The sequence below is a fragment of the Panthera onca genome, chromosome C1, assembly GCF_046562875.1.
Source record: "Panthera onca isolate mPanOnc1 chromosome C1, mPanOnc1 haplotype 2, whole genome shotgun sequence".
Taxonomy (NCBI): domain Eukaryota; kingdom Metazoa; phylum Chordata; class Mammalia; order Carnivora; family Felidae; genus Panthera; species Panthera onca.
This window is the reverse complement of record NC_138346.1, coordinates 123,171,628-123,188,576: the sequence shown is the minus strand read 5'-3', so window position 1 is coordinate 123,188,576 and position 16,949 is coordinate 123,171,628. Positions and strand designations below refer to the sequence as shown.

The following is a 16,949-nucleotide window of genomic DNA, read 5'->3' as shown; positions in this document are numbered from 1 at the left end:
ATGTGGAAGTATCTCTATGTCGCTGTGTCTCCAGAACAGCTCTTCCTACTAGGAGCAGCTGTGTGCTCAGAGACTACCAATATCAGCCCATTTTAGGACCAGTCCAAGGAAAGCAATCATAGAAAGAGAAGCAAGCGGCTATGTTTACGTCTGTAGCTACTTGCATTTTGTCTTCTTTGATGCTTTCTGGAGAAACACAGAGGCACTTTCTTTCCTTTATTTCCTCTGGGTTACCTATAAGGCCACTCTACTCCCTATGGGTAGTAACCCAAAATATCATTTCCTAGAATGTAATTGACAGATATTCCCCCTTGCCCCCACTACTTAGCGCCTAGTAACACCCCATACAACTAGAGCACATTCTGGGAAGAACTGAGCCAACTCTAGCTGTATTTCCAGAGAGTCTGGGATTGTCATTGATGTTAAGATTTTCTATCAAATAAATCAAGGTAACAGCTCGTGTGAACAGCCAAATGCATATGGGCCAACCAATCACTGATGTCAGGTGGGTTAAAGTTCTCTGTGACTTTTCATGATCACATATTATGTCTCTACATGGCTGCCTGGGTGATCTTCTCAAGTGCAAATTGGGGCTTCCCAGGCTTGCCTTTGCCTATGGGACAAAATCTAGATTCCAGAGAACAGTGTTCAAGGCTCCTCACAAGCAACTCCTAACTGCTTTTCCAGCATCATCTTTCTTCTGACTCCTAAGGACATCTTGGACTCTGTTCAAGCCACCTTCCTCCAGTTACCCACAATCCCAAACTCCCCTTTGCCTCCATGCCTTTGTAAATGCTGTTTTCTCTGCCTGGGACTTGCTTTTGTCCTTGTAGTATGCTTCTACTCATCCTTTGAGCCTCAGCTCAAATTCCTTTTCTTGTAAAAGGCCTTCCTGGCCTCCATAAGCAGAGTTAAAAGTTTTCTCTCACCTCATGTTACCATTTATCACATCCACATCGATTCCATTACTTACTAATTAGATTGTGTCTGGTTTTCCCACTAGACTGTGAGCCCTCAGAGGGCAAATACCCTGTCTTATTCATGTTTTTCCCCCCAATGTCTAGCACATGGTAGAAACTTAATAAATGTTTGTTGAAAGAATAGCTGATTAAATAAAAAAAAAACAACAACAGTAAAAGTAGGGGATGTTACTGCCCAGTTACAGATTTGTAGCCGGTGTTCAATAGTCCAGGAATGAAGGAAAATGAGCTTGAAGTTGCTTGGCCACCAGCTGATATTTCTTACCAACAAGGAAAAACATTGAACAAATGGAAAGCACTGCTGAGTGATGTGATCCTTAAGGAGTAGTGAAACTATTCAGAGAAGATATCAAGCAGGCACCCAGTGGTTCCTCAGGAAGGACTTTGTTTTTCACTCACGTCAAAGCTTCTCTAGCATCCATAGCTTCTCCCTCTTTGACTCCTTCCCTACACTTCTAAGTATGTTCATACGTTCCATGTTAAACAAGAAAAGTGAACAAGTAACCTCTAACCATGCCTGAAGCTCTATCTCTAAGATCCGTGATGGAACTTCTCAGGGTTGTGATAAACACATAAAGTATTTTGACTTCCTCAAGGCATTTGACCACGTAGCTCATGAAATCCTTGCAGAGAGGATGAAAAAGAAGTGGGTTAAAGTTTGACGACAGTCGAATTGAAGGAGCATTGGCTGTAGATCGATACTACCCTGGAGGCAGGTCTTGGTGACAAGCCAATGGCTGTCTTCCATGGCCTCATCTTCCTGTAGGCTTCCTTTTTCTGCATTCATTCCAGCCATGCTGGCCTCTTATCAGCTTCCAGTACTTTCTGGGCTCTCTTCACCACCAGATCTTTTGTAGAAGGCCTTTGCCTGGAAACTTCTTCACTCTCTTCACCTGGCTTGTCCCACACATCCCTCACCTCACACATGACTTCCTCCTCTCCACCCAGGTCCAATCCCTTTATTGTAGTGCTCCTGGTCCCATACACTTCTATTTGTAGCACTCCTCATGGCTACAGTTTATTTATTTGTGGGTTATCTTTCTTCTTCATGAGACCCTAAGGAGAGGTTTCTTTTCCCATGTCTGAGTTTTCTTACTGGTGCATTCTCAGTTCCTGTAAAGTCCTTGGCTTGGATGAACAAGAACAAAAGAATGAATAGGAAAGCTAAAGTCCAAGTTAAGCAAATGCAAGCTTTGAAAGTATGTGGGAGGCTGCCCGGGGTCCAAAGCTGACAGGAACAAGCAAACAAATAAAGAGAGTGTTCAGACAAAATGAGTTTGCAGTGAATTCCTTGGACCACGGTCACATACATTGGTATTTCTTTTAAAAGTTCCAGGTTGCTGTGATTCTTCCTCAAGTCACAGTTCTCTGGAGGCTGAGAGAATTGATCAGTATGTTGGATCACCGGATCAGTATTCAGAAAGAACACAAGACCAGTGATCCTTCAAATCATTGAGCGTCTCTTATCAGTCCTACACTCTAACCTCTAGGGGGAGCTCAAGGCTTCTCCTCTCACCAGGTGACCAAAGGAGAAGGGGTGGGGCTCCCAGTGGGAGGAATAATGTGATTATAAATGGAGCTGGACTGAGCAAATGCCCTTTTATCCACCCTCCCTGTTTCACAGTTTGCTTTTGCTCTTGGTGTCTTTCCTTTTCTGCTGTGCTGTGTTTGTCCATCAGATGGGCTTGTCTGGATGAGTTCACATAAGTTCTACAAAAGCCAGAGATGCTCCAGTCAAGGTTGCCAGGATGGAAGACATTATAGGGATTTGGGGGGCAATGCTATAATTAGGAGGAAAGATTAAGCTTTTGCCTCATGCCTTCTTGGTGCTTTTATGCCTTGAGCTGTCATCATGAGGAGAGGCAGCCCGTAGAAGACACACCCAACATGTCAGTGAGCCAGGCACTGTGCTAGGCTCTGCAACACCATGATGAGTTAGACATAGTTCTTGCCCACAGAGGCTTTCGGTCTTACTGTTTAGTCCGCCACACTCCCGTGTTTAACTTAAATATTCGTTGGCAGAAATACAAGATGGAGGAGTCTTGGTTTAATAATAGTAAGAAAACAAAACACAACAAAACCCCAAGGAATTATAATTTACCATAAACTCAAAATGAAAATCTAGAGTGATGTGGCAGCTGCAAAAGTTTTTGTAATTTTAGGCTCCATTAATAGAAATATACTATGTGGATCAAAGGAGTTAATAGTCTCATTGTAATTAGTGCTGGTCAGTCCACATCTGGAGTATTGTGTTTCCTTCTGGACACCACATCTGAAGAGACACGCGGACAAATTAGAGTGTGTCTAGAGAGGGCTGCCCAGGATGGTGAGGGGGCTGGCAACCCTATCATACACAGATAATTGAAGGACCTGGGAATGTTTAGGCTGGGAAATAAAAGACTTAGGTGGGGGACATAATAGCTATTTTCAAAGATTTGTCATACAGAAAAGGGCATAGGCCAACTCCATGTGTTGTTATAGAGAACGCTTCTCAGGAATAGCACTTGGGTGAACTAGTGGAGATGTTAGGGAAAGATTTTTAGTTTGACACGGGGAGAAGCTTCGTAGCAACCAAGCTGTCCAATGGTGGACCGGGTGTTCTCTTCTCTCAGCATTTTACTTTCTTGTCTTTCTTTCTTTCTTTCTTTCTTTCTTTCTTTCTTTCTTTCTTTCTTAAATATATTTAAGTTTATTTATTTTTTGTTTATTTTTAAGTGTATTTAATTATTTTGAGTTTATTTTTTAATTTTTTACAGTTTATTTATTTTGAGAGAGAGTGAGCGTGAGTGGGGTAGGTGCAGAGAGAGAGGAGAGAAAATGTTAAGCAGACTGTGTGCTGTAAGCACAGAGCCTGACGCTGGGCTCGAACTCAAGAACCGTGAGATCATGACCTGAGCCGAGATCAAGAGTCAGACGCTTAACCGACTGAGCCACTCAGGTGCCGTCTGCCTCTCTTTCTAAGAACTGGTTTGCAGGTTCCCTTTTCCTCCCTAATGATCTCAAATCCCTCATTCTTCTTGGTTATGACGGAATGAGGCCTTACAATTTACTTCTGTGTGAGTGAATGGTAATATTGACAACCAACACTATGCTAAGCACTTTACAGAGGTGATATTCATTGCTTAGTGCGAAGTATAGAATAAATATAATCATCATTCCATTGTATAGAGGAAGAAACAAAGCTTAGATAACTTGTGCAAAGTCACATACCTAGTGCTATGGATTGAATGATGTGCCCCCTAAATTCATATGTTGAAGCCCTAACCCTTAGTGTAGCTGTATTTGGAAATGGAGCTTTCAAGGAAAAAAATAGTTAAATGAAGTCTTAAGGGTAGGACTTCAATCCAATGGGGTCAGTGTCCTTATAAGGCCTCTTCTTTTTCCTCCCCTTTCCCCCCCTCCTCTGTCTTTCTCTTTCCTCCAAGGGAGGACATAGTGACAAAGCACCATCTATAAGCTGGGAAGAGAGCCCTCACCAGAAACCAAATCAGCCAACACATTGATTTTAGACTTCCCAGCCTCCAAAACTGAAAAATAAATTTCTGTTGTTTAAGCCACCCAGTCAATGGTATTTTGTTAAGGCAGCCCAAGCTGAGTAATATAGTCAGGAAATGGGAGAGCCAGGATTTGAACCCAGAAATTCTACTTTCCCAGCCTTTTCCTGCTATACATGCCTTTTCTCCACCAAAATATAAACTCATGAAAAAAAACAAAACAAAACAACAAACAGGTAGATTAGAAGTTTGAACCTAAGTGGATTAATGGAGTAGAATACTTTTCCCAGTGAATTAGGGGCAGAAACACATGGCAGACATAAATACGTAGCTTGTGTGCTCAGTGTGTTCTCCCAGACTTGCCACTTTTTGCTACTTTTACTGTGCAGAGGGTCTTTGTTAAAAGAAAATGGTACTCAGATCCACCCCGTAGTCCAGATGGCCTGCACGTGTCACCAGGCTGGGCCTTCTTTGCTCAGTGGCACAGCCAGGATTCTGATTTAAACATTGCCTTCTTTTTCTGACACTCTCCCCTGGTTCTGTGGGGATCCGGGTATTCCATTTTAATTGTGTCTTTATTGCTTTACGTAATACAAAGTCTTTTATAATGAATAAGACAATTGAAAAGCTCTTTCCTCTTAAAAGCCTCTATGACTCACCAAATACACTCAAACCACAACTCAATAAAGCCATGATTAAAGTCTATGTCGAATAAATCCCTCAATGAGCAGAGTTTTGCGTGCTGTTACCACAAGTCATCGAAACCCTTTGATGTATGTTGGGCCCTCTTGCTCATAGACCTCTGTCCTATCATCACTTTCCCCAGCCATGAATCTTATGCCCATATGATTTCTCAATGGAGAAGAAGTCTTGTCTAACGGGAGGCACAGAGGGAAGGCTTCCTGGAACATTGGAGGAAAACCAGGAAAGTGACCCAAATGAAAGGTAAGACTAGAAGAAGAAAATCAGCAGCAAATGGATAGCTTTCCCAGCTGGCATCCTTGCCTGTGCTGAATCCAGAGGCTGCTGGAATAAGTGAGCAAGACTGATTTAGAGGGAGTTTGGCCCACATTTTCATCTTCTGGCTCTTGTTCTGTGTAGAATCATGTTGTGAAAAAGAAAAAAAAAACACACCCTTCAAACCGTGTCTGAAACAAAATTCTTTCCAGAGAGACATTTATATTTACCACCTGAGGCTTCCAGTCCCAATACCAAGAGGTTCACTGAATTACCTGAATATACAATCTTGGTATACACGTACAACATTTGCTTTGATTTTATTGCTTCCAGCAACTATTAATTCAGAGAGAACTAACTGGCCATCTGTTCTGATAAACTTGAGGTGGCTTCAATTCTTTGAAAAATTTTTTTCCAGCGAAGCTTCTCTTCAGGCCATTGAAAGCCTCATTTCTTTGTGTGTTCGTGATATTTTACTCAAAATAGTGATCTTTTTACTTAATGGATAAAGGGGAGATTGTAATGATAGCAGCAACCGTTAGAGATCCAGCAAGGAGCCCCCTAAAGAGAGAAGACTAGAACTGCTTGTTGTTTCTAGTCTTCAATGTCGGCCAACTGTAAGCTGTATGTTGCCCTTTAAGGGCAAGTGCCTAGAGGTGCAAACTCCACATATGAAACTCCATCCAGAGATCTGGCTTGGGGTTTTCAAATGCTTTGAGTACTCCTGACACGGTTGGGCTATGGAATTCATCTATTTCAAGCTGAAGGGAGACAAATCCTGAGACCAATGGGAGCTGCTTGTTTTACACACTTAACTGTGACATTTGTCATTTTTACAGCCATTGCCGATAGTTATATTGAGTGTTATGTAAACTGTCCCGGGTGTGGTAAAGACAGCCCCTCGGGGAAACTTTAAGACAGACCAGAATGTCTGACGCCGTTGAGGATGCCTTTTCATTCCTCTGTTATCAAGATGAAGAAACAGAGGGTCAGAAAGGAAAGGACGCTCACTCAGATTTACTTTGAGAGGGAAGGATTCTGCATCAACCTTCTGTTGTGGTGCTTTGCTGGTCACTGAGTTTTTCTGCAAGTAGGACCGAGCCTGGGTGGCAGGATCTGCTGGGTGGCAGATACCTCTTTTTCTGCCTCGCTGCTAAACATACCCCTTTGAGGTCTGACTCATGAGACCCTGCCTTGGCCACTGGCTTCCCTTTGGGATGAATTTCTACCTCCTCAAGGCTTGGTTGGAGCCCCTGTTACGCTTTTCCCAGTATTATATGTGTGAGTCAGGTCTGCTCCCTTCTGACTTCTCCCCATCAAGGGAGGAGGACTGCGGGGAATCAGATCCCCAGGTCATTCAGGTGAATATTAAAGTCTGAGAAACACTTCCCAGGGCGGGACCAAGGTCAGGGGCACAGGCAAGGAGTTTGGAACTCAGTGGGGGTGAGATGGGAGTAAGCGTAAGTCAGGACAAGCAGGTGGGGCCAAGGTGAGGGGCAGGGTGGTTACTGCTGACACCAGGGGGTATTTGAGCTTGCCGCCTTGTGCTGTGGCGTGGGGTACGTGGATATATCCAGCCGAAATGCTCTTTTCGGCTTTCACCTTGGATGTAGGGACCTGGAGGGTAGCGACCTACCTTACCCTCTGTCTCCTCGGGGCCTAGCATGGCACTGGCACATCAGAGATGTGCAGCTCGTGCCTGCTGAACTGAATAGGCCTCCTCAGCCCCTCCTGAGCTTGGGGTGATTGTAATGGAGAGTCGCCACTGATTCTGCATTTCCCCCAGGGCTCTCCTGCTAAGATAAAGACGTTTTGGTATTTAGTTCAGCAAAAACCATCCAGCTGGATCAGAGAGGCTCCAGCATCATATCCCTTGAAAAAGCCCAGGCAGTGCCCAGAAGACCCAGCTTCCCACCCGGGTGTAGACCCATCAGCGCGCCACCCCTGCACAACGGAAAATGGACCTGCGGGTTCTTGCTCTTATTTCTGGAAGAGTTGGTGCCGGACGCCAAAGGCAGAGCCCTGCTGGGCACTGGGGGGGATCGTGAGTGCCAGCCTCTGCAGAACCTCAGGAATGAGCCCGGCTTGCCGCGGCCTTCTCCTGGCAAGAGTTAACGCGAAGGTGCAGCCGAAAGAATGCGAAGGAGGCAGAGCCGGCTCGGGGGATTGCTATTGCAATCAGAAGACGGCCCAAGTCAGAGTTCCAAAGTCCTTTGAAGGGATGCCAGCTTGGACACATGCTTCCAATTATCATACGCAATCTCGAGACAGTGTGCAAGTTGCACTTTCATTATGTCAAAGCGAAAGGAATAGCGAGGGCGAAATAAAGGGGGGGAGGCCGCCAGGCCAGAGACAGCACTGAGCTGTGGCACCAAATGTCAGCCCAGGCGCCTAGCAGGCCTCCGACCCGGGTCTGTCCCCAAAGCCAGGGGCTCGTTGGGCCCACTCTGAGGGCCAGCCTTTCTCCTACTTATTTGGGGGGGTTAAGGAAACCCAGCTGATAAGGCTGGAGGGGGTCCCATCTTCAAGAAGCTATTTGCCTGCCCAGCTCTTTGGCATCTGGGCTCAGTACAAAGATTTTGTGGGTAGCATGAACCTTGTGAGCCTTGTGTTCATCCGCGGGATTTCACACCGTTCTTCCTCGGGTTTCCCCAAGGTCTGTATTTGCAGGAGAAACTAGTTGCTTTGCCAGCTTGTAGCTCAGAATGAGGCAAGAGAACAGGGGTGGTTCTTCCATCTCTCCCGCCTGGGGCCGGACGACCTCTTGGGTGGGTTTTACATTGTTTGTAAATCTGGAAAACCTCCTAGCACAAACAATAATTTCATTCAACTCCTTTTTCCAAACACAGTTTTAAAAGTTGTTTCCTTCAGGAAGTCTTCCCTGATTCGCTCTTTCCACCCCGTTGCCTCTTATCAGTGCAGCTTTGGTTTTGAGTGTTTATCTGCACTGATTTGTTTGTTGCTCTGTGTTTTCAAGTCAGTGTGTGGGTGCATGTGAGTGTAGAGGTATGCTTCCTGGCCGCTTCTTAGCTCTCGGGGGCTCTCTTTGTGTGTGTATTTGTATGTTGTGTCTGTATGTGGACATACATGTACGTGTCTTTGTATGTATTTGTGCGTGTATTTGTATATGTTTTACATACGACAATTGACAACATGCCAAGCATTGAGCTAAGTGCCTTACAACTCAACAAAGTAGATTCTATTGTTATCATCCACATCTTCTGTATAAGAAACCAAAGTGCAGAGAAAGAAGGTAATTTGTCTGATATGGCTCAGTCAGGCTTGAGGTGAGGCCAGGATTTGACTGTGGCAGTCTGATTATCCTCGTGGCCATGACACCACCCTCTGAAAGCTTCTCGGATAACTCTCCTGCAATGGCCTCAGGACGGACCTTGTCTTTAACCCCTTAACCCATTTATTGCTGACACAGGGGAGGCACAGACAGGGTGGGGGTGGCGGCGGTAGAGAAAAAAAAAAAAGGAATTAAATGGTTTTACCTGCCCTATTGCCCTGATCGAGCGGCTGTCACGTGCAAGATCGGGCCAGGTGCCACGGGGACGCAGATGGAACGCATCCTTGATTTTAAGGAGCAGTCCGGGGTTGGAGGGATTCTCTTCAGGCTTCTGATGCAGGAGGGCCCGCCCGGTTTCGTCTTGGCTCTGGACCTCCTGAGCCACCTCCACAAACCCAGGTGAATTTTGAGAAGGTCACAGCCTTTTTTGTGGCCGACTCAAGTGAGCTGGAGCGAAACAGATCCCATACGTGCTTGCCACGCGGAAATGTTCAGAGCCGATGGTCGCTAAACTTGCCAGAGGCTGGAGGACTAAACCCATCCCAGAGAACCGAGAAGGAGTCCTCTGGCAGTGAGGCAGGCAAACAAAACGCGCAGACTTCTGGCACTCTTCTTAAGGTGGTCTTCGTGTTAGAACCCAGACACTTGCTCAGAGCTAATCCGCACGAGCTGCTCGGTACTGAGCTGGCACATAGCAAGCTCTTAGTAAATGCTCACAGTCACTATGGCATGTCACGGAACGAACCGGCGATACATCTGCAAAACTGTTCACAAACCTCCTCGCCTGGTTGAAAGCTGTTCCACCCTCTTCTAACATCCTATTAGGGGTCCCCAGCCAACTCGACTTTTCAAAACTAAATTTTATTACATACTTCTCAAGTGCCAGGCACAGTGTATGTATTTATGTATTATCTCATTGAATATTATATATTATCTCATTTAATCAGCTCTAGGCCCTCTGAGAAAAGTGCTATTATTATCCCCATTCCACGGATGAAGAAACTGCAACTCAGAGACGTGAAGCAACTTGGCTAAGGTCACACAGCCTAAGTAGAAATCCTTTGCTTGTGTGGCTCCAGAGCCCATACCCTTTACCATGAGGCTAGAACCTCTGGAATGTACGGGGCTTTCCTGAGCCTGGATTCAAACAGAATCTGAAGCTGAAGGACTGCTGTCCTTGCTCTTGACCTTCTGGGCCTGGCTATGCCATACCCATATTCATTTTCCATGACATCCGCTGACCAGAGGGTTTCCCTTACCCAATCCATGCCTCTGCCAATAAACCAATGTTTAGTGAGTGCCTTTCCTACACCCAGTACAGGAATAAAGTAATAAATTACTTTGCCTTACACTTGCATGGGATGTGGCTGTTTACTTTCAAATATGTGGTTTTGCTTCCTGGTCCTAACTCTGGGAGATAGGAATGATTATTTTCATTTCACAGCTGCAGGATCTGAGGTCAAAGAGGAGCCGAGGCTTGCCAAAGTTCACAGATAGGAATGGGGGAGCGGGGCCTAGAGATAGCTCTGTGGACACCAAGTCCTTTGTTTGAGGCATCACACCAGCTGCTTCCTCAGCACCAGGGGCCTGGGGGCTCCCATGGTTCCATTCAGGCTGCTGGAAGAAAGACTGAGGTCACTGCCAAGTTGGACCCCTGTGATCTTCATAGCCCACCCTTGCACTCAGTTCCGCACCGCCCCCTTCCCTTTTCTCCAAGGAGCAGGCAATATGTGGCCCAGGGCAGGGGGCAGACCCTGCCCCTGTGTCCTCTGTCCTCCAGGTCTGCGGTGGGCCCTTCTCCTATAATGCAGATTATACTGAGGAGGAAGTGGGGAGACCAATGAAGAACATTCCCGTGTCTCACGGGGGTGAAAATAGCCGTGCACTGGCTGCTGAAAATCTGTATCTCTGTTCGTAGGTGTTTTGCTAGTAGCAGAAGCAGATCTAGGGGAGGCTGGCGCTCTGGCTGGGGGAGGGGAGGCCAGCAGGACAGGCTCAGAATTTAAACTAGAGTCAGGCACCATGTTGCTCTTGTCTCCCAGAACCAGGAGATTGGCTTTGCCAGAAGGGCTGGGCCGTGTCGGGCTGAGGATGAGCCAGGGTCTGCACTAGTTTTCTCTGGCATGCCGGAGGGAGGCCCTCTGATGAGGCTGCGAGGGGAGGCTATCTGCGCTGACCCTCCCGGCTTTGGGGGTGCTGGGGTGGGAAACCTCAGTGAGGCCAGTGAAGGAAGGGCTTGTGCGATCTGCAGCTGCCACCCCCGTAGAACACAATGGGTGGGTTCGAGCTGTTGTTTCAACATGTTCGAGTGTCTGGCTCCCTGATGACCTAGGCCAGCCTCTCGGAGGCTGGCCCGGCTGGGTCCGGAAGCCAGAGCTCCCCCGCTCTGTGTGTGGGGGGGGGTTGCAGAGTCCAAGCTGCAGAACCACCAGGCTCGGGGTTGATTTTGGACTGCTCCAGCTCCGTTCAGCCAAACTTCAGCCAAGCCGAGAGCTCCAGGCATGGTGTGAAAACCCTGACCCCCACACCGTGACTCCAGAGGTGGGCCTGGAGCCCCGGCACCTTCGGGGAGGGCCTTGGCGTTAGTGGGGTGAGGGGGGCCTCCTTTTACCTGACCCTTGGCCTCCATCCTTCCTTAGAGGTTTGAAGGCTGTCGGCCCTCCGGGCAGGCCAGGAGAGTCCCAAAATATCTTCTTGAGAGGTCCCAGCGGCCCGTAGTGCCGGGAGCAGCTCCCCAGACCCTTCGTGCTGGCCAAGCTGCTCACCAATGAAGCTTTGTGGCTGGGAGCTTCCTAGATGCCTCCCTCTCAGGCCTGCCAGCCCCAGGAGGAAGGCCCCCCAGGAACTGTTTGCAGGCGGGGCCAGGGGGGCTGAGGGCACTGGAGCCCAGCAAAAAGCCGCAGACACAGGCCAGTGGGAGGCTCCCTCCCCCAGGTCTTTATCTGACCAAGTATCTCGGCACACAACGTTCTGGTTGGTGTTTCTTGAACATAAATCTTTATTCCAATTGCAGTAGCTTTGATGGAAAAAAACAGGGCACACTTCATCGTGCTTTTACCCTAATCAAATGTCTCTCTTGCCAATGCTCTCGACGTTTCTAACTTGCCCTATTTGGATTGGGTTGGGGGCGGATGGGACAGAGAAAGTTCTAGAGGAATGAATAGGACCATTTGCTGTTTTGTTTTGTTTTGTTTTGTTTTTTTAACCAGAGGGACAAGCTGGATCTAAAAACTAGAGCAGGGCTTTCACCCCGTGCAGGAAGGGGATGGCTAGGGAAGTGAAAACTTGGTTTCAGTGTATGTGTTCTTCTGGGGGAAAAACTGTGCCTTCAAGGAAAAAATTAAAAAATCGCAGGGGAAGGTGGCAGCTTGAGGATGGGTGGAGCCCTGGGCCAGGCTGCCCCTGGGGTCTGTCTGTCACCCCCATCTCTTTCTAAGACCTCTTGAAGTAGTCAGTGTTGATGAGGACAACCCCCTCAAAACATGACTATTCACGGTGTTGGGTTTCTTGGAAGCCCGGGATCCTGATGCTGGTAAATATGACACACCTTCCTCCTCTTTCTGCTCCATCGCCCCCCTCCTCGCCTGCCTCTCCTCTCCTCTCTCCCGTTAGCTTTCCCATCAGGGCAGGCAGGAAGCCATTGTTCCCTCCTGGTGTGACCCCCCCCTTTCCTATGCATCTCCCTGGCTTTTGTGTTGGTTCTCACTGTTTCTTTTTCTCCCCCGCCATCTTCTCTGCCGGTCCCATGACCCCGTCCACCTTTGGTCACTTGTGGACATCACCCAGTTAGAAATCAAAAAGTTCTTTCTGGCTCCCTGGCTCGTAGGCCAACGCTGGGGCCCCTGGAAGTTGCCGTGGGGCCGTCAGTGGGTGGGAAGAGTGTTGGAGGCCCTCCTGTTTTCTCGGATAATGAAATCTTTCTGCAGGAAGCCACTGGAGGATGAATCGAGGACCAGCCAGTAGTACTAAGGCAATCTTAACATGAAATCAGATCCACCATGACAGCTCTCATGAGATTATCTCGTTACCGCTCCTCTGGTCAGCATTTCTGCAAAAAGCAGCTCTCCCCCTAAGAACAAGCCTACCTCACAGGTCTTTGGTGCACGTCTCCTCCTATCTAGATGGTGAGGGCCTCCAGGACCCAGGCTGGGCCTGAGGCGGGGGATCTGCTTCTGATGAGGCTCCACAAACCTCCCCGCGCGAAGCAATCAAGGCTCCTGCATCGGGGCGGTGGGACAGGTAATCCAAGGATTAGGTAGCTTTGGCTCTGGAATGCAGAGCGAAGTTGCAATCCAGCAGACTTCCCTTTCTAATCTTGTCCGGCTTAGGCTAATATCTGAACCCAGTCAGCCTTCCCTGAAGTTTTTGCAGAGCTGGCTGGGGTGGGTCGAGGGTTCCAGCCAGGGGTTGCTGTGGGCAATTCACCCTGCAACGGCCCAAGCCTCGTAGGTGGTCACAGTGGGGCAAAATGACTGGAGCTCCGGCACAAGGGATGCTTCCAAAAATTTAATAAATAATGATTTTTTAAAACTGTATAAACTATAAATTACCATGCAGTCCTTATAATTTAAAATAATTTACAGGTTGAGGTAGGGAGGGGCCCAGGAGGGTGTGGAGGGGGAGCTCGGGGAGGGTGGGGGCTGCCCTGCAGGTCAGGCTCTTCTCCCAGCCTTCCTGCTGAGCACACACACACAGGCCGTGTCGATCCGGATGAACCGCCAGGCGGCCTGCTTGCCGTCCATGGTCAGCGCCTTGACGAAGGTGTGCGTTGTGGTACAGTATGAGTTCCAGTGCTTGGAGTCGATGCCCCTGCATCCACTGTCCACAGGAGTGGGGTCCCGGCACTTGGTCTCAAAAAAGTACTGTTTGAACACACTGTTGTTAATGTTCACCTCTCCCAGCACCATCACCTCCTTGCCCTTGATGTCCGTGGCGGTGGTCTTGTCCCCCACCCACACGCTGACGCTGTCGCACACTGAGAACTCCCCCCGGTGGAAGACAGGGTGCGACGACGACCGCTTGCTCCTGTGAGTCCTGTTGAAGGAGGCAGCACCACCCGCCTCCAAGTCCAGACCCTGAGTATCTGCAGCCACAGGTGGGGGGTGCGTGCTGAACAGCACGCGGGGTGAACGCAGTCGCCGCTTTTTAAAAAGTTTGGGGTCCACAGTGATGTTGCGGGTCTGCCCTGCCACCCTCGCGGCTATTGCCCCAGCCGGGGTGCTGCGGGCTCTGCGGAGGGCTGTGTCGAGGGAATGCTGAAGCTTAGTCCAGTGGGCTTGGGGGATGGCGTGTCCTGCTGGGACATTGCTCTCTGGGTGTGGTTCTGCCTGTATGCCGATCAAAAGAGCTGTGATCAGAGTGTAGGACAACATGGACATTACGCTATGCACCTGGAATGAAACAGAAACGAGGATTATTCCACGGTGCACTAAGTTTTGAACAAAGGCAGTTTCTGGGTCTTGACCTCCCTAGAGGATCATGAGGTTTCACCTGGGAGTCTAAGGGCAAGGTGACCTGGGATTTACCATTCAAACCGGGATACCCTTGAGAGTGACAGGGGCTGCGAGCTACAGTTATCTGAGCAGGCATGGACAGGCCGGCTCAGATGACCTGGGGGTATGGTCATGCCATCTAGGGGTGGGCTTTTTCGGGAAGGGACAGAGACCTCGAACTTGCCAGCAGCTCTTACCAAGTCCTTTGAGTTGTCTGCCTGCCAGCCTGGGGCAGCTGTGGGCGGGCAGTATGCGTCTGACACCTGTTCCCAGCACTGTGTCCTGCCCGAAGGCTTGGCTCCCCTGGGAAGGCTGTGGGAAGGGCTGCCGGGGACGTATCTTGAAGCCTTGGCACCGAATACACTTTCTTCAGACAGCAGTACCGGGTCAGATCTGAGATCTGGTGACTCGGAACCCTTGCTACAAATCCATGAGGCATCACATTTGGCAAAAAGGTATAGGGCTCTGGGACTGTCATCGCCAGCCTATTCAGCCACCAGCCAGCACACACAGATACTGATACTGATAATAGTTCCTGGTCGTGGGACATTCTTAAACTTTTCAAATGCATTCATTTCGAATTTCTCATTAATCTGTGAGTTAGGTTAGGATTCATCATCTTTCTGTCATGTACAAAGAGAGTGATCCACACAAAATTAATGAACAGGCCTAAAGTCATCGGCACAAACTAGACTAATAGACGCCAAAGCTGACCTTACTAAGCCAATCTACCCTTCCTCCCTCCCTGTCCCCGCCTCCCTCCATTCCTTCTTTCCTTTCCCTTCCTTTCCCTTCCTTTCCTTTCCTTTCCTTTCCTTTCCTTTCCTTTCCTTTCCTTTCCTCCTTCCTTTCCTTCCTCCCTTCCCTTCCCTTCCCTTCCCTTCCTTTCCTTTCCTTTCCTTTCCTTTCCTTTCTTCCCTCCATTCCCTTCCCTTCCCTTCCCTTCCCTTCCCTTCCCTTCCCTTTCCTTTCCTTTCCTTTCTCTTCCCTCCCTTCCCTTCTCTTCTCTTCCCTTTCCTTTCCTTTCTTTCCTCCCTTTCCTTTCCTTTCCTTTCCTTTCCTTTCCTTTCCTTTCCTTTCCTTTCCTTTTTCTTTCCTCCCTTCCCTTCCCTTTATTTCCCTTTCCTTTCCTTTCCTTTCCTTTCCTTTCCTTTTTCTTTCCTCCCTTCCCTTCCCTTCCCTTTCTTTCCTCCCTTCCCTTTCACTTCCTTCCTTCTCACTTTCTCTTTCATTCTTAAACATGCCTTTTCTTTTTATTATTTACTTTTATGTGAGTATAGACCAAATGGCAGAAATCCATCTGTCCCCAAGAGGCAGTACTAGCCTCCCCTAGAGCCTGGGCCAGATAGGGCTCCACACTGCAGTCGAGTGACCACCCCCAGGCAGCTAACTGTGGAGTTACCTCTGCTCTTGAACTCACTTCTGGTGGGGTCCTAGTCACACCTGCAGATGTATATCAAGTGTCACCCCCTCTCTTGGTAGGGTTAGAGGCATCCCCTGGAGAGGGTGCTCAAACTTCCTATTCCATCCCTTCCCCCCACTCCTCCCCACTCCCACAGGTCATTCTGTGACCTGCCCTCTTTTCCAGCCTGCCTGCCACAGACACCACCTTCTCCTTGAGGCTCCTCAGATCACCCTAGGAAAAGTGATCTCTTTCCACGCTCAACTGCTGAAGTGCGTGTGCACACGGGTGTGTTCTCTCCTACTAAATCAGTGCAATGACAGGAACTCTGCATCGGATCTGGGGTTAGAAAGCCTTGTGTGGATTCCAAACTGGTTAGCAAAGGGGAAGTCATTTAATCTTTCCGAGCCTTAGTTTCCTCGGAAAAAAAAGCTAAAAAAGCTAAAAAAGCAGGCAAAAACTATGATTTCACAGGGTTATCATGAGGACTGATAGGTGCCCACACACCTGCTTAGTCCAGGGTCCTGCCAATGTCCTGTGGTCAAGGACTTTGTCTTCTTCAGTCACATTGCTGCTCGTTCACTCTCCAAGCCTACTCCATTCACGTCTTTTCATAGCACTGACTACCCCGATTGGGCTGTTTTTCAAGCCCAGTGATTTGAGCCCGTCTCCCCACTGGCTGCAAGGACCTGGAGCGCAGAGCCGCGTCTCCTCCACACGCACTAGTCACTCCATCCCTCGGTGTGCACCTCTCTGATCTTCCATGATGGCTTGTGCGTAGCCCTCTCACCTCTCCTCGCGCTGTGGGCAATCATGAACATGTCTGTCTCATAAGAGCACTTCAGACGGTGTGCCATTTGAAGTTAAGTATCTCGGGGACCATGCGTAGTTCTGGCACACAACAAATAAAAGGAAAATGAATGGAAGAGTGAATGGGGATGGCCCGAGAGGCTCACTGCCTGCCTTCTCTTCGCTGCGGTGCACGCCTCCTTTTGGATTTTGTGGCTATGGCTATGTGCTGCGTTCCTAATCTGTTTTCAAAGGGATGCATTCTTCTCCTCAACTGTGCTTTATTTCAGCTGGCAACAGGCAGCTCTTTGGTGAGATACCAAGAAAACCACCAAATTCTTTTCTCTTGGGTTACTTAGGAAAACATCGGTGTTTCCTCCAGGCCTCCAGCCGGCCACGCAGAGCCGGGCTTCTGACCGCCGCTGGTTCTGCTGGCTAATGGTGTGATAGTCCAGCCAACGGCCACAATCATTTGTTGGTAGCTAAGTCAAACCCCTTCGTGGGCTCCTTTCCTTTCTTCTCAACACACGGTGGCTCTCCTCA

The 16,949-nt window shown here is 48.7% G+C and overlaps 1 protein-coding gene across 2 annotated transcripts in view; it reads right to left on the bottom strand.

Moving 5' to 3' along the window:
• Window positions 1-10,698: 10,698 nt before the first annotated feature.
• NGF (nerve growth factor) overlaps window positions 10,699-16,949 on the bottom strand; it is a 56,525-nt gene continuing 50,274 nt past the window's right edge. For both annotated transcript variants that reach the window (XM_060625706.3, XM_060625707.3), the window contains exon 3: window positions 10,699-14,113. In XM_060625706.3, the coding sequence (XP_060481689.1) occupies window positions 13,376-14,101 (726 nt within the window). In that variant the 5' untranslated portion in view covers window positions 14,102-14,113 and the 3' untranslated portion in view covers window positions 10,699-13,375. The remainder of the gene's footprint in view (window positions 14,114-16,949) is intronic.